We start from the raw sequence: 26,745 nt of genomic DNA, 5'->3' as shown, positions 1-26,745 counted from the left end.
GTCATAAATTACTTTTGAAAGGTCTCATGTGTTTCAACCATGTGTTGCCATGTGACATGGTAGGCAGGTGTAAGAGTGGAGAATCAAGCCCAAGGTCTAACTATGCATATGCAATAAGCTGCATGGTTGTTTGGATTCAGGCCATGATATCAAATTGGAATACTGATAATGTCATATAACAGGTTTTTTTTTTTTAAAAAAAAAGACCTGACACGATTGCCTTACTTGATGCAGGGGAAGCTTCAGATGTGGGTGGATGTTTTCCCCAAAAGCATGGGTCCACCCGGCCCTCCTTTCAACATCACTCCTCGCAAGGCTAAGAAGTAAGTAAATAAGGATTGTGGTAGGTGGCATGCTTTTTTGGAACTTCCATGCTGACTCTTTAACTGCAGTGATGATTATGAGCACAGTGTTTGCATTTACTTCGTATTCTGTTCCAGTCCTTTCCACTGCTAGAATACAAACGTGTTCTTTATACTCCACAACAGGGATATCCAACCAAGTGCCTTCCAAATGTTGTGGACTACAAGTTTAACCATTCCTTTTTTAAAAATATTTTTTATTAGTAATTTCAACATAACATATTATCAAAAAGCATATCATCCTTAAATCCCCCCTATTTTCCCCTCACCAAAACATAACCCACCCTCCCCTTCTCTCCCCCCCCCCCGGACTTCCCTCAGCTCCTCTCTCTGGTTTACCAACATATGTTATTTTCTGCATGTTACAAAACTGTACAGATCCTTAATTTATCTATCTAAATATTATCAGTAAAAAGTTTGTGAATGTTTATTCAAAACCTGCCAAGGAGTCCAGTTCATTTTGTTGTTTCTTTAAATACTGACACACAAATTACATGACGAGGATAACTGTGACTTTAAAGATGAATGGGAACCCTTTACAAGTTTAACCATTCCTGACCATTGGCCATGCTGGCTGGTGATGATGGGAACTGTAGTCCAAAACATCGGGAACGAACCATATTGGCTCCCTCTGATCTGCTGGATATAAACCTAAGAGCAAATCCTGTATTACAGGTATGAGCTGCGGGTAATTGTGTGGAACACAAAGGATGTCATCCTGGATGAAAAAAGCATCACAGGGGAAGAGATGAGTGATATCTATGTGAAAGGGTAAGAGACCCATATCCCAGATCTTGTTAATGATGAACACAACTGTAAGATCAGTTTAAAGGTCTGGTTCTCATTAAGAGTACCACTGCATTGAACGTTGCCTGCAGACGTTTCCAGGTTCAATCCCCAGCAGCTCAAGGAGGGGAAAACCCATGTCTGGAAGCATGAAAAGCCATTGCCTGTCAGCCTGTGATGTAATTCATGGAAGAAGGAATTAATGAAAGGCTGGAACGTTGTCCTCAGGCACGAAAATGTATTGAGCTGGCCCTGTCAAATGACTTCTTTGTTATCTTGGGTGTAGGAAGTTTAATGGGGACATTGGGACCGATTACTGGCAAGATATCTAACTGGCAGAACTGGCCACATTACACTGAGATTAGTGGAGCTATTTGGGATGAAATCAGACAGTAGAGTGCCAGGGTCTCTGTTTCAGTTCTGGTGTTTTGCAACATAGACATTACAGCTCCAAAGCTGCGGTGAAGTGTTGCTGCATTGTGCAAAGCCATCAGTCCTATTCACTGTGCACAGCTAAATGTCCTTGTTTCTGAGTTTCAGATGGATGCCTGGCCATGAAGAAAATAAGCAGAAAACAGATGTGCATTACAGGTCCCTAGACGGGGAAGGGAACTTCAACTGGAGATTTATTTTTCCTTTTGAGTATTTCCCAGCTGAGCAGCTCTGTACAGTTTCAAAAAAGGTGATTCTTCTCTGATTATGTTAATAATAAAAATTAAGCTTGGCCATTCACAGCCAAAAGCCTTGCACCAGGACACTGAGGTGGTGTGTAGATTTTTCCTGAATCTTTAAAAAAAAAAATGACACAGCAAACTGCAGCCTCCACTGCCACATGTTTTGGTAGATCTGTTTGGGATGGAAGGAAAGTTCTTTCCCCTCCTTTGTTTTTTTCTGCTCAGATTTGCTGTTCCCCTGCACAGATGCTTTTCCATCCATAGAGGATGGAAAAGTAGCAGAGTGTAAGAACATGATTTTGGGAAGGAAATGACCAGAGTAGAAAGGGTTAAGAAGCCCTTCCACTGAAACTTTCAGCCTCCCACATCTGCTTTTCATATATATAAAAAATCAGCCTTAATATTGGAAGAACTACTACAGGTGTCTGTAATGTCATATCTAGAGTGGCCCATAGGTAGGTCAGATTGTGGCCTTTACCAAATTCACACATTCAAGCAAGTATTCGTCACTCCTTGCCACCTGAACATTTAAAAATGCAAATATGAACCTTGCTTTGCATATCCCTGAGATACAGTTTTCTTTCCACTATGTCTGATAATGAGTTCTAAGATACAAAAAATAAACCCCACACCTTTTTGGCTCCAGAACTACAAACCTGCATAATATTAAAATGTTTCATAGTGTGAAAATTTCAGGTAGGATTCTTTTTAAAAAATAAAAAAGCAACTATTTTGACAGTTCAGATGTAAGGAAACAGATTACTTGTCTGCTGTGAGTGCAGCAGCAAAAGTTTTCACCAGCTTAGGCAAGCAGAGGACATTCTAATGAATTGCTTTTGAATGTGATCCTTTTTGGCCAGCAGACCAAATCGCTATCTCATTCTACCTCTACTGGCCAACTTTGACAGGTGGGTGGAGCCATGCACTGTCAGTCATGATGATGTCAGGTGTCTGACTCATCAAAATTGGCCTGCAGAGGTGGGGGGGGGATATATTAAGCAGCAAATGAGCACTGAGCAGGATTTCACTCTTCGCTCATTAGCTGATGTTGAGTGTGCTGCTGTGGCTGCATAGTGCTGTTCCTTGTAGGAAATGGTGAGTGTGGCCAATGCAGAATATAACTCTGCCCATCATCTGAGATCACCTGCCCAAACATGAGCTGATTGATAGGTAGATGTGGTTTGGGGAACTGGGTCCCCCAGTGGGCCAAAAGGTTGCACAACCCAGCTTTAGGCACACACTTTTTTCCTGTAGTCACAACTCCCTGTTTGTGGAAATGCTGCTAACAGAGAGATGGAATTAGGGGCAGTGCGAGGGAGGTTGGGTCACTGCAGCAGGCATGAAAACTACAATTTCTTTTTACTGGTTTTGTTCTCCTTAGGAACACTTTTGGAGCCTTGACAATACAGAATTCAGAATTCCACCCAAGCTGCTTATTCAAATATGGGACAATGATAAGTTTTCCTTGGATGACTATCTTGGTATGCCCTTTGAAGTATAATATGGGTTGGGTGGGTGGGGAGTTTTGCAAAGGGAGAGATTTTTGTCAAGTTTTCATTTGGAGAGAAACGAATTGTGTGACCAGATTTCCCACCCACCAACCCTTCTGTCTTTTCCTATAGGTTTTGTTGAACTTGATTTACACAATGCAATTGTGCCAGCAAAGTCTCCAGAAAAGTGCTCTTTGGACATGATTCCAGAATACAAGCCAACTAACACTCTCAAGACCCCTAAGATTGCTTCACTCTTTGAACAGAAATCCATGAGAGGATGGTGGCCATGCTATGCAGAAAAAGATGGCTCCCGTGTTTTGGCTGTACGTCCCCGTTAATATGCATAAATAATTACATCATTAGTTGCCAGGGTTTCATTTTGCCTCTAAATCTCTTATAACTCCCTTCCCCTCAAGCACTTCTCCGCCTTCCTTAAATATCATGAGCAAAATATCATAATATCATAATATCAGCCTTCCTCAGACTGGTGACCTGCAGATGTTGTGTCCATCATCAGAGCTGGGGCTAATGAGAGCTATTGTCAAAAACATATGGAGGGCACCAAGTTGGAAGAGGCTGGAATAACTTATCATTAACCTGCCCCAGATGTGCACAATAAGACCCAGTGATTGCATCCAGGACCAATTGACATGAATAGCTTGTCTCCCATTGATTTTAATGCATTCATAATATTTTCTGATTCAAGAGCTGTGATCTATATCTCCATGCATGCTGCCCCCCCCCATTTTATATGGCTTGAAAATATATTATAATTAGTGTTTTGTGGCATATAAACCCAAGGATTCTATGCACACAAATTTCCAGTTTTGTTTCTTAAAACTTAATGGGAAGCATTAAGAACCTAGCCCACCCTGTGTATTTTCTCTTCTTCATCTGTAATGCCTGACACTGGAGGTCTGTTTTACTTTCATTGTGAAATCCTTGATGGTATTTTCATTTATTTGAAGGGTAAAGTTGAGATGACTCTGGAAGTCCTTGGTGAAAAAGACATTGATGAACGGCCAGCTGGTAAAGGCAGAGATGAACCTAATATGAACCCCAAATTAGAGCAACCAAAGTAAGATACTTTGCTATATTTGAATTCAATATTCTTTAACCTTGAGTATCCAGATGTTGTTGGACTACAGTTCCCATCATCCCTGATTGGCTATGCTGGCTGTGGATGATGGAAGTTGTGGAGATGGGAAATGAATGAATGCTATGCCAAATCTAGACATCTGTGCCATACATCTGAAGCACCCTTATACCACTTTAAAAGTCATGGCTTCCCCCCAAGAATCCTGGGAGCTACAGTTTGTTAATGGTGTTGAAAGTTAGGAGACAATTTCCAGCACCCTTAACAAACTACAATTCATGGGGGAAGCCACAACTGTTAAAAGTGATATAAGAGTGCTTTAAATGTATCATGTGGGTGTGACCTTAGTCAGGCTTAATGTAAACCCATTGAAATAAATGATTTTATTCTAAGCATGACCAAGTCAGGATCCAACACAGTGTTCTCAAGAAATAACAGACTGTAACATGAATTAAACAAATCAACTATTTTAAAACATTTAGCATCAACAATATTCTGGATACTTTATAGCACCTATCCATGATATATAGGCCCTCTCTGCAGCACATGATCAAAATTCTGAACTATCTGGTCTTTAGTTTTATAAATATGAGACATTATATGCTAGGCTTTACTAAGTTTCCAGATAATTTAACTTTTATACCTAAGCAGCAAATATCATGTGTCTGTTTTCATTTAAACCCCACTTGACTGATTTGCCAGTAAGGAGTCATGTAAAAGCCCAATGCAACATGTAGGTAATAGTAATGTGATTTCATTAATAAAAAATTGTCAATGAAACTTGGCATTCAGATTTCATATTGGGATTCGGCTCCCTAGTTCTTGAATTGTTTGAACCTTCTCAGAGCAGAGTAGGCAATGGAAGTCATGGAGGAACCATTACAACTGTGTGACATCAGAGCACAGCTGGTAGTGGCATCAAGAGAGATTAAGGCCAGGCAAACACTGCAAGAAAATGAAAAGGATGAGGGATAGAAAACTACTGTGTAAGATTTAGAAGCAAGGTTGGCCCAATGACAGGGCTGGCAAAATTCCAAAGGCACCATGCAGCTAGGAAAATGCTGAATGGGAGAAACCCAGTTTCCTTTCCCCAACTCAATATTTGGAATAGCAGGCTCAGCTCCATAGAAGTGAATAGATTGAAGACTCTCACCTGAAGACTCCTAACCTGCATACAAGAAGATAAAGCCAGTAGAAATGTGAATTTACAGCAAATTGGCTCAAACAGGTCTTATTTTAAAACACCTGCCTTTTGTCTTTGTATGAGATGCTCTAAGCATGATCAGCTATAATGGGGTAGCCAAGGTGATACCCTCCAGATATTGCTGGACTGCAACTCCCATGATCCCCGACTATTGCTGGCAGGGGTTGATGGGAATTGTAGTCCAAATTGTTCAGAGGCTACCAGGTTGGCAATCTTTGTCTTACACAAAATCAAGAGCCCATTAGCAATAAATATGTGAGTTACTTGGTATCCTATGTTTCTTGCTAAGGTAACCAACTTTTGTTGTTGTTCCAAAATATAGCCGACCAGATACATCTTTCCTTTGGTTCACAAATCCATGCAAGACAATGAAGTTCATTGTGTGGCGCAGATTTAAGTGGGTCTTCATTGGCATCATCCTCCTCCTGATTGTGATCTTGTTTGCAGCAATTCTTCTGTACTCACTGCCGGTAAGCATTTAAAAAATGTGTAATAGTGTTTTTAGCTTGTGACATTGCGTCTGTCTGTTATAGGCTTATATTCAGGATACAAGCCTGATGCTCCTGTCCAGGAAGCAGTACATGAATTGGAAAGGGAAGGAAATAAATTGCCTGTCATTTCACTTAAGGGAATTTTATATCTTCGGAGGGTTTATCTCTGAAGATAACTTGGAACAAGATGTAATGCAGATGTAGCAGCTAGCGGCTTTGTTGACTGAGACCACTAGCCAGAGTTACTCCAGTTCTCAAAGCTCTGCCAATACATTTTCCAGCCAAATCCAAATTTTTCAGATGATGCATCTGGGGAGGATGATCCTTAGCATCCCAGCATTAGAATGGTACATTTTGCTGGGAAACAAGGGCAGACATTAATGGTGGCACCCTAGTTTTGGAATTTCCTCCCCCTTGAAATCTAGTTGGTGCCTAAACTGCTGACCTTTAGATGCCAGGCTGTCCTGTCCAGGTCTTTGACAATAGCTTCCCTGCCATTTGAAATGGTTTCAATTGCTATTTTGATTGTATTGTTGTGGTTTTTATAATTGATAATGTGGTTTTATGGGTTTTATTGTTACCTGCCCAGAGATCTGTGGGTGTGGGACAGGATATAAAGAGCCTAAATTAAATTAAAAGTATGTTGAACTGAGTTTTAGCGAAACACTCTTCAACTAAAATAAGTGTGTGTTTAAATTCAGAATGCACTTTGATCACCTTTCCTTCTCTTTTTTTGTAGAACTACCTGTCAATGAAGATTGTGAATCCATTTCCACCTAAATAAGGAAGATCCTTTCCTATAAAATGTTACATTCCAGTAAGGTTTTGAAACCTCCGCCTTTGGACCAAACATAACCACCTGATAATCCTATACATATCTACTCAAAACCAAGCCACACTGTATTCAGTGGGATTTACTCCCTGGATAGGATTGCGGCATAAATCAAGCTGCTTGTGTTTTTAACCAGGAAGAGGGTCATTTCTAAGAATTGAACTGTTATGTATGATGTATTGGGTGGTGCCAACTGTAAAATACTATGCTACAGTTCAGCGTTTTGACTACAACAGTTCATTTTCTCGTTATGTTATCATCTGTTTTAAAAATTACTTTCCAAAAACATTATTCCAGAAAGCTTTCTCTTTCTCTCTCCTTTTTAAAGATGCACTCTACTTAAAGTATTTTTTTTTATCATGAGCACTTTGAAATCCTGCCTCTTGATTTATGGAAAAAGCAGGCACTACTTACATTTTTAGAAATGAAAAAAAACAAAACAGTGCAATAATAATTGTTCACCAGCTGTGTGAACCTCATGTTTTTAAAAGGTCATATTTACAGCAACAAGCTTCCGTTCGCTGTGGTTCAACTTTTTGAGCAAAACGATGAAATAAAGCAATATAAACTCATGATTTATCATTGTGATTATTATAGTTACTTCTAATTTCAATTATGTGTTCACAACAGCAAAAATCAGATGTCAAGACGGTGGTAGTATCATAATTACAATAGTGTGCAGCTGGATACCCATAATCCCACTGAAATCAATGAATGGGGTGAGTGAGGATTAACTATATAGGACATGGGTCGGCAAACTAAGACCCGGGGGCTGGATCCGGCCCAATTGCCTTCTGGATCCGGCCCGTGGTCAGTCCGGGAATCGCCGCGTGGATCGGTGTGGGGATTCTGATTGTTCAGGCTGCGCCATTTCCCCCCCCCCCAAAAAAACCCACATCTTGGTGGCGCCTCCTCCCTTTCTCTTCCTGGCTTCTCCCCACCCTGCCTAGAGGAGGAAGGTGGCTGGGCTTTGTTGAGCCACGGTTGGCTAGGCGCCATTTTAAGCAGCCCCTCTCCGGAGCCAGCCCTTTCGCGCTGCTCATCATCCCTCTGCTGCCACCGCCAGCCCTTGCCACTCACAAGGCACAGGTAAGCAGCCACCGGGGCTCATCCAGTGCTGTGGAGAAGGGAGGGGAGATATCCCCCCCCCCCGAAAAATATAGTCCAGTCCCCCACAAGGTCTGAGGGACAGTGGACCGGCCCCCTGCGAAAAAAGTTTGCTGACCCCTGATATAGGATTGACTGCTACAGCAAGCCAGGGGGTTGAGGGTACACTATCCAATCACCTTGGCTTCCCATTATATTTGTACCTGGGAATGTGGTTTGTTGCTCCCTAAGGAACCACAACCGCTATCCAGTTACCATATTTTTCTGTGTATAACACACACACACCCCCCGTGTATAAGACGCTCCTTTTGGGGGGACCACAAATTAAGAAAATGGAGGGATACACTATCCGTGCATAAGACAACCTTCAAATTTTAACATAACTTTTTAAGATAAAATCCTAGTCTTATGCGCGGAAAAGTACAGTAAGTGTATATAGCATTGCTGCCTTAAACATCCTGCAAGTCCATCCTGCCCTCTCTGTAACTTACATGTGTGAATGAGCCATCACAGACAGAACTTTCATGCCCATCAATATCTAGCACAATCTTTTAAAACAGAGCAAGTCCACACACGCAGCTGAGAGGAATCAAATCTTGTATAACCAAGATGGTGTATATGTGCACATGTGAACCAGCCCCCCTCTTTTGACATTGCCCAATTCATCCTCAGATGTCACTAACGAAATAAAGAAAAGGCTTTAGTTACAATACAATAGGCACCCCTATTGTAGGGCACCCCAAACTGTAGTTTTAACATATGTTTATACTTATATGTGAAGTGTGGTTACGAGCAAACATTTAGGATTCTGCAATTTGGCTTTATTTCCTGTTGGAGCCCAGCTTGCCCTGTCACTACCAATAAGAATATGGCAGCTATAGATGTTACGAGGTTCTCTCTGCCATTGGTATGAGTCATGACAGGGCAGACCTTGCGTCTGTGTAAAAAGATGTGTAGATTTCAGTCGGTTTGCACCTTTTTGTGGGTAAATGATAATCAGCTAAATTTTTCTGAGGTAAGCTGGTGGGTATAATTTCAGGAAATCATTTCCATAATGCGGAGTGTTATGTGCCAGCGTGGAACGGTTGTGCTGTCAAGATATAATAGCCTTTTATTTGGGACTGGAAAGAACCGACTTGAGAGGCATGACCTAAACGTGACAGCTCAGAGCTGGAACTAATCACAATCCACATGGATTGTCACTTCAGTATTGAAATTGTAATACTCTGGCAGCAACCAGCAACTTGTGTCAATGCAAGTTTGATCACTCCTGATTTAAGGCCTTTCAGTCAGTGACACAAATTTAACAGGGGATGGAAAACACAGAAGAGTTGCTTTTCATCCAAAGGCTAAAATACTATTAAAGAGAGATTTGGTCAGCGCCATTCTGGGGGAAACAATAATGAAAATGGAACCTGAGCAATCCTTCACACTTGGAGTGTGAAGGTGACAAGAAGTTATTTTTTTTGAACTGGCAATGCATCAGCCGCTCACAGCCCTAAAACCATTGAGCAGATCTTTTCAATATGTAACAACTGCTCATCAAAGCCTACAGCAAAAATGCCTACGACTTGCTCAAACACTTTTAAAAAGCACCGTGCTTTGTAAGAGTACCCTGCCTTAAGGGAGCTATCCCTACGAAGCTTTTCCTGTTGCCTCAGTCATGAAAATGTGTTGCAGGAGAAAGGCTATTTGGCTAAAACAGCTATAGCGTCATAAACTTATGATAACCAAAAGCTGGAACTTAAGGTGTTAGAGTTACCCCATAGTCTGTGTTTTATGGTTAGCGTGATGTCTGCAGTTGGCAAGCAGTGGAACTCTGGGTGGCTGAAGGAACCCGAGGCCTAGGAATATGAACTGGTAAGTGAAAAAGAGGAAGAAGACAGTTGCTGGCCACTGACAGGGAACTGAAGAAAAGGAAGAAGGAGAGAAGGCAGAGAGATCCATACCATACATTTAAAGATTATGGCTTCCCCAAAATAGTTTGTTAAGGGGACTTAGAACTGTGGGTTTGTGATGATTCTTCGGGGGAATCCATGACTGTTATGATGATATAAAGGTAAAGGGACCCCTGACCATTAGGTCCAGTCGTGACCGACTCTGGGGTTGTGGCGCTCATCTCGTCTTATTGACTGAGGGAGCCAGCGTACAGCTTTCGGGTCATGTGGCCAGCATGACTAAGCCGCTTCTGGCGAACCAGAGCAGCGCACGGAAACGCCGTTTACCTTCCCGCCTGAGCGGTACCTATTTATCTACTTGCACTTTGATGTGCTTTTGAACTGCTAGGTGGGCAGGAGCTGGGACCGAGCAACGGGAGCTCACCCTGTCATGGGGATTTGAACCGCCGACCTTCTGATCGGCAAGTCTAGGCTCTGTGGTTTAACCCACAGCGCCACCACGTCCCGTGATATACATGTGCTTTAAATGTACAGTGCAGATGAAGAAAGGGAGGAGGGGGAGGGGAAGAACAGTAAGCAAAGAAGAAGCTAGTGGAGTGAAAATAAAATTTATTCTCTGCTGAGATTGGCATTTTAACGTATTTAACAGATGTTGCGGGTACTGAAAGAGCATTTCATAAAATTTTGTGAACCCACTCCTGTAAGCAGTTGCCAAGGATAGAATTCCTTTAGGACAGGAGAGAGGAATCTTTTTTCAGTACTAGGGCTGCATTCCCTCTTGGGAATCTTTTGCGGGAACCACATGGTGGAAATGGGGTCAGAGGCAAAAATGGGTGGGGGAGCAATTGGTGTGATTCTTACTTTGTCAGATTCAGAGATTTCTATACCTGCACCCACTTCCATTCAGGCAAGCAAGAAGCACATTTCAGCCATGCAAAAGGCCTTGAGGAGGGTGCAGTGCAGGGCTAAGGAGGGATGCAGCATAGGGAGAGTGGCCGGCGGCCTGGGGAGGGAATGTAGTCTAAGGAGAGTCCCAAGGAAGAAATAGACCTGGAGGACTGCAGTCAATATCTGGATTCAAGGTTCTCCGGCAGCGCTGGCAAGCATATGACTTCTTAGTTTATAAACAACCTCATTTTCTTAGAAACCATTTTGAAATGCTTCAAAATCACTAATTCCCAGAGAACCATTGTTATAGACCACCCCACCCCATACCCAACAGTTAGCTAAATCAAGCTAAAGCGCTTTACTGTTGGAGCCAAAGCAGACCTCCCATGTTTGGGATTTTGTGCACCTTTGCTTGTTTAAGTTAAAAAACAAACACTGCAATTAAAAATAACTGATAGGGATATATCCTTTTTCTCTGTACAATCCTCCCCCCCCAATTTAAGTGATCCCTCCCTGCACCCTGGCAACTGGTATTCCAATGTTTTCTTCCGTGGTGCAAATACCTTGATGGCCTTAAATTAGGAAAAGTGGTTGGGTGAAAGCTTCTCCCCCAACACTATGGCTTCAATCCATACTGAGACATACCACAACTGCTGTTCATTTCAAAAAAACAGGGACTTTCTGCATTGCAAGGTATTATGATTAGCGACACCTCTCAGGTACACCACTTGCTTCCTGCTTCTTCAGACTGGAGGTGCCAGCAACTGAACCTTTGACCTAATGTAACAAAACATGCATGACCCATCCTCAATTCTTTTGTTCTGCTGTTTTTGTTGTGCTCTGTTCTTCCTTCCACCACTTCTCTTTCAACTATACCAGCCTTTGGTGGGAAGAGTTCATTTATGTTGAATAGAAGTCTAGACAAACAACGTACTGTGATTATTTCCTCTCTCTTTACCAGCTCAATGTATACAGCACAATTTTTAAAAATCTAATACCCATCCACCTGCCTCTGCCCTTCCTAAATGCATTACACACAAAGCTCTGCAGGGGTGGTAAAACTTGTTTTCCAGATGTTGTTGGACTACAACTTGCATCATCCTTGTCCAGACATGCTGGCTTGGTCTAATGGGATCTGCTGGTGTCCCACAACATCTGGAAGGCCGCAGGTTTCACCATCCTGACTCTACTGACATCTGCTTGTATTTCTTCTGCCAGTCACAAGATGTCAGTATACACACCAAAATTCCAGTCAAATGACTTTGATATACTGTATGCATAAACAGACTCCAGTGCCCATGCAGAGGCATGTGTAATTTATGTAATGTTGTAACTGTCTAATGTAACATTCAGAGAACTAGTACAGTTCAAGGTGCAATTTTCCTGCATGCACATTACAATAATGAAAGCTGAAAAGTGCTTTGAAATATTCCTTGTTTTAAATGTACCAATATTTGGCAGCTTGGGGGGTATCTAATTATAGTCCTACTTGGAGCAGACTCATTGAAATTAATGGGCATGACTAACCTAGGCCCATTAATTTCAATGGGCTGCTCTGAATAGAAATTAATGGTGATAAAATACAATGGTTCTATCCAGAGCAATTGGGCTCATTTTTCTTCAACTGAAAATAGATATCCTTCTGAAAATAGATATACATTAATAAGAAGCTAACTGAATGCTTTGGTTGTGCCAATTAAAGAATCATTTGAATGATGAAAAGCAAAAGCAAGATTCTTTGAATGACTGAAGTTAAAAGGACAGTCCTGTCAATACATAAATAACAAGGCAACTGCCATTGCCTCTAGGTCAGGGGTCAGCAACCTAAGGCCCATGGGCCACAAGCGGCCCACAGGGGTTGTTTAACCGGCCCACGAGCTGCCCCCGAACTGAGCCACCAGCTCGGCGAGTCCCCGTGTGCTGTGCTAAACTGGCAAAGCGCAGCATGGGGACTCGCTTCCGCAGCGCCAGAAATCGCATCTGTGTAGATGCCGACACCGACAATTGCATCTGTGCAGATGCAGATGCCAGAAATCGTGGGTGTGCATGCTGACGCGCACACGCGATCCGGCCCCTGGACGGATCTCCACTGGAGTGAACCGGCCCAGGCGAGGTAAACCTTGCCGCCCCCTGCTCTAAGTGGTAGTATTCAGCTGCTCCAAAACTGCAGACTAATTCCTAGAAGGATCACCTGGAAAGAGGTGGCCTATTCTGGGACTCACAGGGCATCCTTTGGAATGTTTTTAGTACTCTTTAGGCATTTGGAACCTGAGGAGGTCCAAACTGGCACTTCTGACAGTACTCTCTCTCTCTCTCTCTCTCTCTCTCTCTCTCTCTCTCTCTCTGTGTGTGTGTGTGTGTGTGTGTGTGTGTGTACCTCAAAGAAACAAATACAAAATCAACCACTTCCTTCTGAGTCACTCAGAATCAGAAACCTGGGACACAATCCCAAGGGCTGAAGAATGAGGTTCCCGCAAGAGGGTAGTGCTAGGCCAATGCAGCGTTTTAACTCCTTGCACCCTAATTGCTGACATCCTCTGCAAGCATGCAAATTGCTTTTGAAACACTTCTCAGTGTTAAAAACAAAGTTTGCCCCACTGCATGGGGCAGCCACTGTTCAAGTAAACAAGGTCTAAACTTCCTTGAACTCCTGGAAGTAGAAGCAGTATTACCGTAGTTGTTGTTGTAGTAGTAGCAGTAGCAAAATTTGTATACCGCCCTTTGTCTGAAGATCACAAGACCTTATCTGATAGCATTTAGCTTTGACAACAAACCTTTTTAGCGACATGCACATGTGCAGATGTGTGAAATTAGAAATCTGATGGACTGTAAGCCATGAAAGCATGTATCTTAAGGAATACTTTACAAAGCCACAAGGCTCTTTCTTTGTTTTGCTGCAACCAGCAAACACAGTTACTGCTCTGGAAATGGTTAAAAATAATAACCTTCCACTTGGTAAACAGTCTTCCCCTAAAACCCATGGTAAATAACTAAATACTTTTCAATGCATTTGAAAGGCAGACAATCTGACTTCCCAACACAGTACCATTCAAATTAAAGTCCATAACAATAGGAATAAAATAGACTTGAAAACATCTCATTTCCAAGTGTAAAAGCCTGAACTGCAGGCAATGTTTTTATGTAAATATGACCTCACCTCCTAGTCCTCCTCAACATGAAATCCTACCTTTCCCTCTACTGCACAACTTAAAAATGAACCAATTTGTTCCCTTTCTGTTTTGTGACTTTGCTATCTTTATATTGAGGATTTGTTGCATTTTATTGTATCTTTTGTTGTATCAATATGCTACCATTATTTGGAAGCCTTTGTATTGAAAAGTGACGTATAACTAAACAACAGCAATCATCGTTTAAAAAAGTTAACATTCTCCTTTCCATGACTCCTTGGGTCTATAGACTTTCATATTTCTTACACTGTCTCTGAGTTGTTTCTCATCCACCTCATACAGTTAAAGCACATTATCCCCCGCCCCCCGCAAATAATGCTGTAAACTGTAGTTTGTTGAGGCTGCTGGGAATTTTAGCCCTGTGAGTGGTAAGTTCCATTTCCCATGATTCTTTGGGAGAAACCAAACTTTTAAAGCACTATAAATGTGTTGCAAATGTTTTGGAAAGAAACATACCGGCTAGCTTCTAAAGCAGAAACCTACTTTTTATTGACAGTTGTGTCTGGCCTTAGCAGCTACTGTTAGACCCTAGCTAGAATAATAAGGAAAGTTTCAACTGCCTGCAGCACAAAGCTGTTGGACCCAGAAGGCTGGTTCGGGCATTTGCCTGAATACATGAATGCTCAAATGGTGCATGGTCTGTGGTGAGATTCCATTCACATTTTGTTGAATATGAGCAGAACACTTCATGCAATCAGGTATGGCCAGGAGCTGTGGGTGGGTGGAGGGCACAACCCACGGAGGATCTCTGCCCCAGCCACTCAGCACACGCATTGTCCCTCAGTGTGGCTCTCTCTTATCACATACACAGGCCAACAAGTCAATGACCAACACACACAACATATAAATCAATATGGCTAACTTAACCTAGCAATGCTTCCCCTCCCCCCACACACAATCAAAACACACTGCAACTAATCAGCTGCAACTAACCTTTGCTTTGGGTCCTCTGATAGCTTGCTCCACCAACAAAAATAAGACACCTAGCCACATGACACTGACAAAAAGCTCAACTTATATACCCCACTCAGAATAAAAGTTTACTGTCTCCCTTACCTCCCCTCCTTCCCTTTCTCTCTCTCTCTTTCTATTTTCTCCTCCCTCTCTCCCCACATCTCTTTCCCCCTCAACCCCATATTGCCTACAACAAAAAACATCTCGAATTAGCTGCAGTTGACCTGTATGAAGCATTCTACAATTTGAAAACAAGAGACATTGAATGTACTTGTGGAAAATCTTTTAATAAAAACATATTCACACACACACACAGGGATTGTCAGGGACTGAGGCTATGAGTTAATGGGTGGGGCTTTCATGCACACACGTTTGCAAATACTAAGCTTGTATGCTCAGTCAAACACCTGGCCACAAATGTCCTTAAAGAAAAGAGTTGGCTCTAATGGTTAAGCACAAATAATTTACATTGTAAACCCTAGGGGGAAGAAAAAAGAATATGTGTGGCCATATTTGCATAGTCATCTAGACTTAGATTCATGTGCCTTAGGCTCATCCATTAAGTCTATTGGTATTTTTCCATGGTAAGTGCCCAAACATTGAATTGCATTTTACAAGCTTTTGCTCAGAGTAGACCCCTAAGTAGGCCTAAGTTAGTCAAGGCCATTGATTTCAATGAACCTATTCAGCGTGAAATTTAGTTGAATACAACTCATTGTTTCAACAAAGTGGTTGGGGCTCCATATTGCAATTATAACGTAAGTACCAACCATACAATTGGTGGAGATTTAGCACTGCTGTAGAATCAAATCACATGACCTGGCTGAATTGTACACTTGACTCTCACCCGTCACTGCTGCAGATATAGAGTAGTATTTGCCACACCGCAAAGAGCATCAGAGCTTAAGTGCACTAAACCCTGCTGGATTGGGGCCATACCGCCTTGCAAGGTAAAGGTAAAGGTACCCCTGCCCGAACGGGCCAGTCTTGCCAGACTCTAGGGTTGTGCGCTCATCTCACTCTATAGGCCGGGAGCCAGCGCTGTCCGCAGACACTTCCGGGTCACGTGGCCAGCGTGACAAGCTGCATCTGGCGAGCCAGCGCAGCACACGGAAACACCGTTTACCTTCCCGCTAGTAAGCGGTCCCTATTTATCTACTTGCACCCGGGGGTGCTTTCGAACTGCTAGGTTGGCAGGCGCTGGGACCGAGCAACGGGAGCGCACCCCGCCGCGGGGATTTGAACCGCCGACCTGACGATCGGCAAGTCCTATGCGCTGAGGTTTTACCCACAGCGCCACCCGCGTCCTTCCTTTACGCCTTGCAACTTCCTTTTAAAACTGTGCATGCTGCTAAGTGAGACAGATATTGAATAACACAGAATGAAGCAAGAGAGTATCAGCAAGTTCACAGGCAGCAGAGAGATTTAAAGTCCTAGCGATGACTTGCTGCCTTGCGGCAGATTTTAACACCTATTTGCACCTCCCAAGGATTACAAAATATTTCAGGACCTACTGATTTATGATTCGGATGGTCCTGGAAAAGCACCAATATGCCATAATCTGGGACTAGCAACACCATGTTTCCTGGGTGTAACACTTTATTTACAGCTTTGAGGCCATGTTGTTTTTTTTAACATACTTTCGTTGCCAAAATGTGTCTGTACTGCAAAGATATGCCAAAAGTTGCAAAGCACAGCCCAGCCAATTCCAACCTGCTATAATTACCATGAGTCACAGATCAAGCAGAACTATTTGTTTTTTACTTTCTGAGGGAGGACATTCCCACCTTTCTGACCCACTTAAGGTCATATGTCTGCACTATAGTAAATTTGGGTGGGGGGGTTTGTAGTCATTACTGTTGCCACCAGAGCTTGAGGAGAAGCTAGACAAAGGGGTGACGAATTTACAGAACCAACAATATAAAGTGTGTTTGACAGTGTTTAGTGCAAGAAAGAGGGAAACAATGCAAGATATTTCTGTGCGTATTTTGGAATTTTGTTTAAAGATTCGCATGGTTGCTTGTTACAAAGCAGAATTATTATTACCTTCACAGTTTTAAATCTGAACCAAGTTACACCAACATACATTCACGGTCCTCTTGTTGACTCCAGCTGACTTGCTTGGGAAACAGAATCACGTGACACAAGCAAAAAGAAATAGGGGTTATCACAGATGCTGCATTAGTGGTAGGCGATGTAGTTTTATGGAACAAAATGAGAGAAAATTCAAATGCAAGCATACTTGAAGAGCTGCATAAATGATCAGCTGCAACGGCAAATGTAGAAAAATCACCCAATGTTTAAGAAAGGCCCCCCCCCCCAAATCCTGTGTGTGGAATATTTCCCTCTATGTGTCACAGAATAATTATTGTATATAACAAGGATGGGGATTCTACAACCATCCAAAATTTTGGACTCCAGGAAGCAGACGCTTTTGGTTTAACTTGTTTTAATGCAGTTCTCGGCCACATGAAATCCTGAGCTGCATTCTCTAATTAAAATTATCAATGCATTCGTAAACAGCATGTTTCAGAATCAGCATTTTCACACAGCAATTTAGTTAGACCTTATTAAATTCACCATCCATGCTTTCAGACAGAATACTTGACAGTTTGGATTACCTGTAGACATGTGTGTGTGCCAATCCGATTGAGAAAGATTAAGACCAAACCTGACAATGCATAAATATTTTCAAATTGCAGCTTGTCTTGTTGGCAGAACTTTGCCTATATCTTTCTTTCTTTCTTTTAACATGATCATATTTTTAGCCTCCTGGGCAAAAAGCAAAGTCAAGAGTAAAGAAACTGGCAGTTTACATTATAGGTCTTAATAATATGATTCAATTTTCAAGTCAGATTATGTGGTCTAGTTTAGGATGAAATCTCACTTTTCTGCAACTCATGTACACAAGATGGAATGGGAAGGATTTCTGGGATCTGTCGCCAGGAAATTATGATGCACAGATGTGGAAGACATAGTAGCATCAGGTAAAAAAAGGGCGGGTAAAGGTAAAGGACCCCTGGATGGTTAATTCCAGTCAAAGGCGACTATGGGGTTGCAGCGCTCATCTTGCTTTCAGGCCGAGAGACCTGGCATTTGTCCACAAACAGCTTTCCAGGTCATGCGGCCAGCATGACTAAACCACTTCTGGCGCAACGGGACCCAGTGACAGAAACCAGAGCACACGGAAGCGCTGTTTACCTTCCCACCATAGCGGTACCTATTTATCTACTTGCACTGGCTTGCTTTTGAACTGCTAGGTTGGCAGGAGCTGGGGCAGAGAAACGGGAGCTCACCCCGTCGCGGGGATTTGAACCACCGACCTTCTGATCGCCAAGCCCAAGAGGCTCAGTGGTTTAGACCAGAGCGCCACCCGCTCCCCCCTAGCATCAGGACATGCAGTTAGTCCAAAATAGTGGAATCTCTCCCTTTAGCCCACTTCAAATATTTGACATTTGTATTAACAACATGTGAGCTGGACCCTGCAATGAAGAGCATGTGAGCTCTATGTCCCAGTTGCCATGCTGGTCACCGTCCATGAATTGGTCACCCTTCAGAAATGGGACATATCCTGTACTGAGGGAGGCTCCCCCTTGTGCACTAGGACTTTTGCTTTTTGTGCGTTTTTTCAATGCAACAAAATAAATAAATAGCTTCATTGCATTCGTTTAGTGGAGAGGACTTTGGTTAGAGGCATAAAAGCCTTGTTGTTTTTTTAAAAAGTCAGTTTCTTGTCTTTGTAGGAAAGGTGAACAGATTTAAAATTTATCCAGTATTGTTTTTCTCGCTGTTGCATTGAATCCAACACTCTCGGCCCTCAAGCCATGCATTGGATCACCCTGGTCTGGTTCTAACCCATTACCACTTGGTTCCACCACTAATCCATTACCACTTGGTTGTCTGGGCCACTGCATCTATGCAGTTCTTCTACATCAGGCATGTCCAAAGTCTGTTTCGGGTATACAATCCGGTAAAACCTGGCCCCTGTGGCAGTTTATTTCCTGAGGTAAAATCCTAAAAAAACCTCAACAACTTCACTTCAACCCTTAGAAAAGCTCAACTTTGGTTGGCCCTTTGGCCAGCCCTCATGGCCCTTCACTTCACCAAATCTGGCCCTCTTTGAAAAAAGTTTGGACACCACTGTTCTACATGGAGAGGTAATTCTGTTCTTCTTCTGTCTTTTCACATATATTTCTCAGTGTCTTCTGAACATACTGTACTTGCATGCACTGTTTCCTGCTATTCCTCAGTAGCCTTATTGAACACACAGAGCCCCTTTGGTACATCTCTTGTTCAGCTGCATCTCTGTATCTGTGCACATGTTTTCAGCAGGGTTCAGTAGAGCTAATCTCCTCCCCCCCCCAATGCTTGTATTAGCTGGAGAAAGCAGCAAATCTGTTACCTTTACAATAACAGGTCACACGGATATACTTACCCAGGATGCAGATCCACACTTCTGAACTTAAGCTACCGATGCTAGGGCTTGATATATCTCTGGAAACCCCCCACGCTTGTGCAAACAATACACCTGGGGATTTCCATGTACTTGAAAAAGCTCAGCGTTCATGTTCAGCAAATTTTGTGGATAAAAAAAATAAACTGCCATCACCCTACAAAATGACATCTTTGTTTGCATTCTGATTGGGAATAGGAATGGTGTCATAGTAGTCATTCTATAGCTCATTCTTCCAACACAGTACAGTGGTACCTCGGGTTAAGTACTTAATTTGTTCCGAAGGTCCGTTCTTAACCTGAAACTGTTCTTAACATGAAGCACCACTTTAGCTAATGGGGCTTCCCGCTGCTGCCACGCTGCTGGAGCACGATTTCTGTTCTCATCCTGAAGCAAAGTTCTTAACCTGAAGCACTATTTCTGGGTTAGCGGAGTCTGTAACCTGAAGCGTATGTAACCCGAGGTACCACTGTAGCAGGAAATAAGAGGTGTGGGTCTTGCAATCCGTCGCCCATTTCCAAAGAGACTGTTCTCTAAAAGGACAGAGAAAGAAATCTGGAATGTGGAGTGCTGTCTTGAACCTGGACAGGTTGTTTTTCTCCCTCTAGCCCAGTATTCCCTACTATAACAGTACAGTACTGGCTCTGCAGAATTGAATCTTTCCTATTTCTTGCTGTGCAGATGAGGAATCTGGAGTCTTCCAGAAGTTGTTGGACTCCGACTCCCATCAGCCCCAATCAGCACAGTCAATGGTCAGGGATGTTGGGAGTTGTAGTTCAACAGCATCTGATAGGCCACAGGTTTCCCATTCCTGATATACTGATTGGCTCTTTTACCTGGAGATGCCAGATGCTCTAAGTCTTCCATGACAGACTCTCTGTTGTTTTTTCTGCAACAGACTAACACAGCTACCTCTCTGGAAACCATATAGAGAAGAATCCTTTTGAAAAATGCAGAAGTCTTAAGGAAGGCACACTCTTTTGGGGGGGAAAGGCTAATCTCACCAACAGAGGCATAATCTTTCAGGGAAGCACCTACAATTCCTTTCTCTTTAGTTGCACCAGCGCTTTTCAGGTTACCTGGGTTTGAAGTCATAGCACAGTAAACAAACCACTAAACACACCATTATTAACGCAATTACCAGATGAAATTGAAATATCCTTGACTTGATGACATGCTGTTGTAATTCTCCTTTTGAAGTCGGTAGGAAGCAATTCATTCCTTAATGGCGGTGGGTGGGGTGGGGGCTGCACTGCAACCAGGGAAGAAACACGAGGAAGATAAATAGAAAGCACTCTAAAGCAGTTTTCTTTGATCATTTGTGCAGGTGTCCTACCAAGCTAAATGGTCTGCAAATCACACCTTTATACCTCATTTTGCAAATATATATATATGGGGAAGTCAACTGATTCACACTTTAGTTCTCAGATCCGGCAGAAACCAAGTCTGCAGACAAGTAATATTGCACAGATCACCCACAAATTTGTGTAGAATCTCAATTCACAACATGCTGGAATACTGCTATGGAGAGAGATGCAAACATCAAACTCTAATCCACCAAGTACTAAATCCAAGGCCCACTTTCTCACTATCTGCATCTAGCATACAGGAGCTGACTTTCCGGCTGTAGCCAGTTGGCTGAACTAAAACTGCACACCTTGGGAACTCTGCAAAAGTGTTTTAAATTGAGCTTTTTTAATTCAGAAGATATGTCTGCATAGAAAACCTCTGTATTTCCTTTTCCTCCTTTGCACCACCACCACCCCACTTTCAGGTGGATCATAAGCTCTCAGTAAACTTCCATTATAGGTTGCCAAATTATAATATAAGTCATTTCATCATGTCTGTCACGTTTCTCCTGCACCTTCTACTCTGGGGCTAGCAATAGCTCCACTGCTTCTTCTGCTTCCTGTAAACTAGAGGCATCTTCTGCAGATGGGCTATTTAAAGTGATGGGGAGATCAAAGAAGAGTTTCAATGGCTAAAGGATGGCACTTCATTGTGGACAATTATTAGCCTCTTCCGAGTCCCTGCAGCTATAATCGGTTGCCTCAGCCTAGCTTTCATTACTTCTTCTCTCTACATCTCTTCCAGTTCCTGAACTCTGAAAAAAGAGAGAGAGAAACTGAAATCTCTGCAAAAGAAAAAGAAGAATAACTGAAATCAATGTGGTACCTGCAAATGAAACAGATGCTAATTTGCAGACTGCTCTGCAGTCTCAGAAGCAGGATTTTTTGTTAAGAGAACTGACTTCCATTAACACTGAATAGCAGGCTGCTGCAGACAGGTGGCAGTTGTTGTTGTTTTTCAGAGAGTTGAAAACAGTTTGGAAGGAGGATTGCTGCTCAGAGTGTGTGCAGCCACCCCACTTTGACCTCCGCTCAACAGATTTGGCCTGTGTCCTTCTGAAAATTTGAAAGGCCTGCTGGATCAGATGTGACAATGTGTCTGCATTGTGGAAAACAATCCCTCCCTCAAACCACGATCCCCTTTTAATGAACAGATAAGTAAATAACTAGTGTTCTGTTCCAAAGAGGCCCAAATATTCATTGCTTTATTCAGAACATGGCAGGAAAAATAATTACAGGTTGCTTATAAGAACATTAGCATCCTCTGATCAATTCTATTGGTGACTCAATGGCTTTATAACATGTGGGAGGTCAGCATAAAATTGTCAGAGCTTCCACCTGCAACAGACCCCAGTGCCACCCCCATGGCATTTTAAAGGGTCCCCTGACCCTCTGGAGTAGTTTTAGAGGGACTTGCAAGGGACTATGGAGGGAAGGGGCAAACAAAGTACAGGGTAAATAGAACTCCTCTCATATTTCTCTGAAAGGAAGGTATATTTCAAACTCTGTATAGAGAGTTCAGGGAGTGGTTGTACTTCTGATGAGGGACACATTCTGCTCCTTCTAGGGTAGTATGTCCACCTTTGGTCCCCAACCTGCATCCAGCTTTCACCTGTGGGTCCTAGAAGCTGTCAGCATGCGATAGTGGCCACAGCTTGGGAATTGCTTCAACTGGCTGGCTAAACCAGGTGAGGGTGGCTTATAGGACAACTCCTTGGAGAGTTAGGCTCTGACGGATTGAGTGAATGAGACTAGGGCTTTTTTTCGCCAGAACTTGCCAGGACTCAGTTCTGGCACCTCTCAGGTGGGTGCCATTGCCATTCTATAAGAACGAGGAAGATGTTATTGGTGAGTTCCAGGCCAGCACCTCTTTTTCTAGAAAAATAGCACTGGATGAGACCAGTAGTGGGTCAAACAGTCAAGACGGTGATTGCTGCACATGCTGTAGAGGAAAGTGAGGGGCAGATGGGGCTCATCAACCTGGGAAGGTAGCCCATCTCGGAGAAGCAAAACTCTGGTAGTAAACGTCTGTAGCTAAACTAACTTGTGGGAAAGGTTTCAGGAGTAAACCCCAAGGAAAAATCTGTACCCACTGCCTTGAAGGACATCTTCGGGAGAAGAAAAGGCTAAGAAGTCTGGCAACTCCTACAGCCAAAGTCACCCAAAAATGTATCGCCAAGGGCAACTGCTCCACAATTAGGAGTATAAACAAAGAAACAAACAAATTACAGAAGTAGTCTTTTTCTTTATCATTTGTTTGATAGAAGCAACATCAACTTGTGAGTCAACACCCAGACACTGTTTCAGTACAATCAATGTTTTTCTCCACAAAGGGGCTTAATCATTGAACTGTACAATGAAGTCTAAGCAGTATATAATTAATAGTTTAGAAAAATGGGCAAATGTGTCCCTGTATGCCTATATCCCAAGGGAAGAACAGAAAGAGGCTCAATTTGTTAGTCTTCCTTGTTAGAGAAGAAACACTGTACCCAAACAGCGTCTGGGTGTTGACTCACAAGGTGATACCTAAACAGTATAGAAATCGTTTTATGTATGTGACTACAGCAGCAAGAATGCTACTTGCCCAAAAATGGAAAGAAGAAGAAGAAGTCCCGATGAAAGAAGAATGGATACAAACCTTATGGAATATGCAGAAATGGTGAAATTTACCAGAAAAATAAGAAATCAAGATAACAAACTTTTTATAAAAGAATGGAAATGGTTTATTGAATATTTACACACAAACTGTAAACAGGATTATTGGCAGGATTATTGTAATAACCTGCAGTTTCATAACAGCATATATTTAAAGTAGATGGATAAAAAAAATAAGTCAAGTTAATAAGTTAATTTAGAATATGCAGGAAATGTCCAAAATAAATTTAAGGGACCGCAGAAAGAGGAGAAAGGAAGTCGAGTTTTGCAGTGTTAGAATGATTGTAAAACTACTGAAATGTATATAAATGAAAATCATAAATAATTTTTAAAAAGAACTGTATGCCATTAAAAATTGTACTTTTTGCAAAAGAATCATATGGTTCAGAGTTGAAGTATGGGTGGGGAAACCTGTAGCCCCCCTGTTGTTTTTGTACTAAACTTTCCATCATTCCTAACCATTTTCTATGTTAAAAACGTGTTTATGGAAGACAATCTTACTCGGCTACAAATGATCGCCAAAGAAGAAAGGAGGAGGAGGAGGAGGAGGAGAACTGTCAAGCTATTTATTATTTCCACTTTACTTTAGCATTAAGTAAGGGTTCTGGTCAAGATCATATTAAATTGTTTTAAACTGTTTTTAATATTGTGTTTTAATTGTTGTAACCCACCCTGGGACCTTCGGTTGTAGTAGCAGTAATAATAATAATTATTATAATAAATAGCGGGAAGTTGATCTTATAGAAACTCCTTTGCTCACCCATCATAATGGAAGTAGGCTGCACATTGTATGAGAACATGACCCACTCTCTCTCTCTCTCTCTCTGCAAAGAAAATGTAAATATTGCAAACATTGCAGTTATCAGTGAGCTGCTTTCACAGCAATTCCAAGATGGTTAACTGTAAAGCGGCTCCCCGCCCCCTTGTTTTGACACATTTGTTTTGACCAAGCAGGAGTTCCAGCTCTTGTTTCTTTGCTCGGTTTAGCTCCTGCTCAAATTTCCCCACCGCACAGTCTCTTTTCTCATACAGCAAACGCATGATCAAAACAGAAGTGACAGCAGTGCAGAAGCAACAGCAGAAAATCCCGTTCAAATACATTGATTCCTGCCAGTTCCCAGATCTTGAAGTCAGGGGTGACATTTGTCTTTGCCAGGACAACTGTTCGGTTCACTTTGTGGTTCGCTCCAAGTTAGAATTTATATGCTTGCAAATCCCATAAGTGGGATGTTGGATTTTAAAAACATTGTATTTAATTGTGTGTTTTTTCAAAATAGCTCTTCTTTTTTAAACTTGTACAGTGAAATCCTATGCATGTCTGAGGACAACTAAGGCCCCATTTAATTCAACAGGACTTACAACCAGGTAAGTATATTTTAGGGTTGTGAAAATCCGTTCACAGAAGTTGTTGAGCTTTCTTTTTTCTTTTGCCAAAGTTGTTGAGCTTTTTAGAGTTTTTGAGCTATTTTTAAGGAAATTCGGAAACATCTAGACTTCCAACATGGGTTGCCATGCATCTAGATTTTCCCGGACATTTCAGCAATTTCTGCCCGGACACGGCTTCCGACTGCCATATTACACCTTTGTCCAGGTAATTCCGGGTGTGTGGTAACCCTAGTTAGCATTGCAGGCTCAGTAACAAAAATATATAGTAACAAGTGGGACCTGCAACAAAACTTTGCAGTGTGGAGGACTTATGTCCAGAATTCCAGCCGTGCCTGTTTTTAGGGCACACCAGTCCATTCTCCCACCTGACTCCAACTGTCCATCAGCATTCCATGATCACTGAACACAGTCATCATTTGACTGTTTTTTTAAGGATGTCACCCTGCCTTATTGTCCCCCTGCTAAAGGGGGGGGGGACACCACTGTTGAAATCTTCCCTATTGTGTAGGACTACAAGAAGTTCTGTTAGGAGTAATTTAATAAATATTGTATTTTTTTTAAATAAATTTTTATTGATTATTGATAAATTAAAACACTTTACAACTAACAATACATAGACAAACAAACATATAAACACGTATAATTTCATAACCTCTTTTTCTTAAGCCTTATTTCAACGACTTCCCCATACCTCCCTTTTCTGCATCCCTGTTTTAAACTTTTTCAGCAACCCCTAATTTCAATTACTCATGATTCACTTTCTTTAATCCTTTTACTCTTACCCAATCATTTATCGCTGCAATTCTGTTTTACATTACCCATGACATTTTAGCACTCATTAATTTTACAACAGTTCTTAAGATAAACTTTAAATTTCTTCCAATCTTCTTCCACCGTCTCTTTTCCTTGGTCACGGATTCTGCCAGTCATCTCAGCCAAATTTAATAAATATTGTAAAAATGGAAAGGAAGAAATGATTTGTTAGAAAATGTAAAGGCAATATTAAGTTAAGAATTGCAGGAGAAATAATTAAGACGGAAGACTATCAGAGATGCTGAAGGAAGTCCAAATAAGGATATGTGTGTAATAATTTGTGTGGTATGTCTTTAAAATTTTTGTATGCTAAAAATTAATTTAAAAATCTTTTAAAAAAGAAGAAATCTTCCCTATTGTGAATTGGATGGTTTCGCGTTAGCTATATAAGGATCTACACTCAACTCTGAATTTTAGAAATAGAAGAAATGATTAAATTAAATATACATTTTTTACACACACACCCCGGCTTATGGCTCAATAGAAGGACACTTGCTTTGCATGCAGAAGGTCCCAATGATCAGAAGTATCATGGCTGGGGCATTGGCAAAGCCATGATGTTATGACAGCCACCTGTCCTGTCCCAGAACCAAGCTACCTGCGACACGATTGGTCAGTTCACTGAAGCCATGCCTATTGCTCTGTCAGATTGCCAGTTGCATTGCTAGAATGCTCCACAACATCATCCAAGTGACCTCAGCGGGCATTTCAATTTCAAATATTCTGATTATTTCTATTTTTAGTTAAGTATTTTTTATTTCTTTACTTGATTTAGGGGAAGACTGCTGCTCCCCCTCTGCGCCCCTGGCTACACCCATGGGCTGGGGGGGTTGAGAGAACCCTATCCAAAACTTTGGAGAACCACCAATCACAGTACACAGTACGAGCTTGACAGACCAATGGTTCAATTTAATGTAAGGCAGTCTCATATATTATCGCTGCCACCATCATCAATTCCCTTCTACACAGTGATATCAAGGCAGTGTGAAAAAACAGCAAAAACAACAGCAACCATAAACCAAAACCCCCAGTTAAAATTTAAAAATACAAATTTAAAACAAAACAAATACAAAATCAACACTCATGGCAAAGACCCATTCCTCCAGCTGGGCAAGC

The 26,745-nt window shown here is 42.0% G+C and overlaps 1 protein-coding gene across 5 annotated transcripts in view; it reads left to right on the top strand.

The window, feature by feature from the left end:
* MYOF (myoferlin) overlaps nucleotides 1–7,513 on the top strand; it is a 76,842-nt gene extending 69,329 nt beyond the window's left edge. For all 5 annotated transcript variants that reach the window (XM_083614030.1, XM_083614029.1, XM_083614033.1 and 2 more), the window contains 8 exons: nucleotides 235–323; nucleotides 1,038–1,133; nucleotides 1,689–1,830; nucleotides 3,204–3,303; nucleotides 3,445–3,638; nucleotides 4,284–4,393; nucleotides 5,938–6,085; nucleotides 6,846–7,513. In XM_083614030.1, coding sequence (XP_083470156.1) covers nucleotides 235–323; nucleotides 1,038–1,133; nucleotides 1,689–1,830; nucleotides 3,204–3,303; nucleotides 3,445–3,638; nucleotides 4,284–4,393; nucleotides 5,938–6,085; nucleotides 6,846–6,890 — 924 coding nt within the window. In that variant the 3' untranslated portion in view covers nucleotides 6,891–7,513. The remainder of the gene's footprint in view (nucleotides 1–234; nucleotides 324–1,037; nucleotides 1,134–1,688; nucleotides 1,831–3,203; nucleotides 3,304–3,444; nucleotides 3,639–4,283; nucleotides 4,394–5,937; nucleotides 6,086–6,845) is intronic.
* The last annotated feature ends 19,232 nt before the right edge of the window (nucleotides 7,514–26,745 follow it).

Source organism: Podarcis filfolensis, assembly GCF_964270895.1.
Source record: "Podarcis filfolensis genome assembly, chromosome: 5".
Classification (NCBI taxonomy): Eukaryota; Metazoa; Chordata; class Lepidosauria; order Squamata; family Lacertidae; genus Podarcis; species Podarcis filfolensis.
Note: the sequence above shows the minus strand (reverse complement) of the source record. Positions and strands in the feature narration are given on the sequence as shown.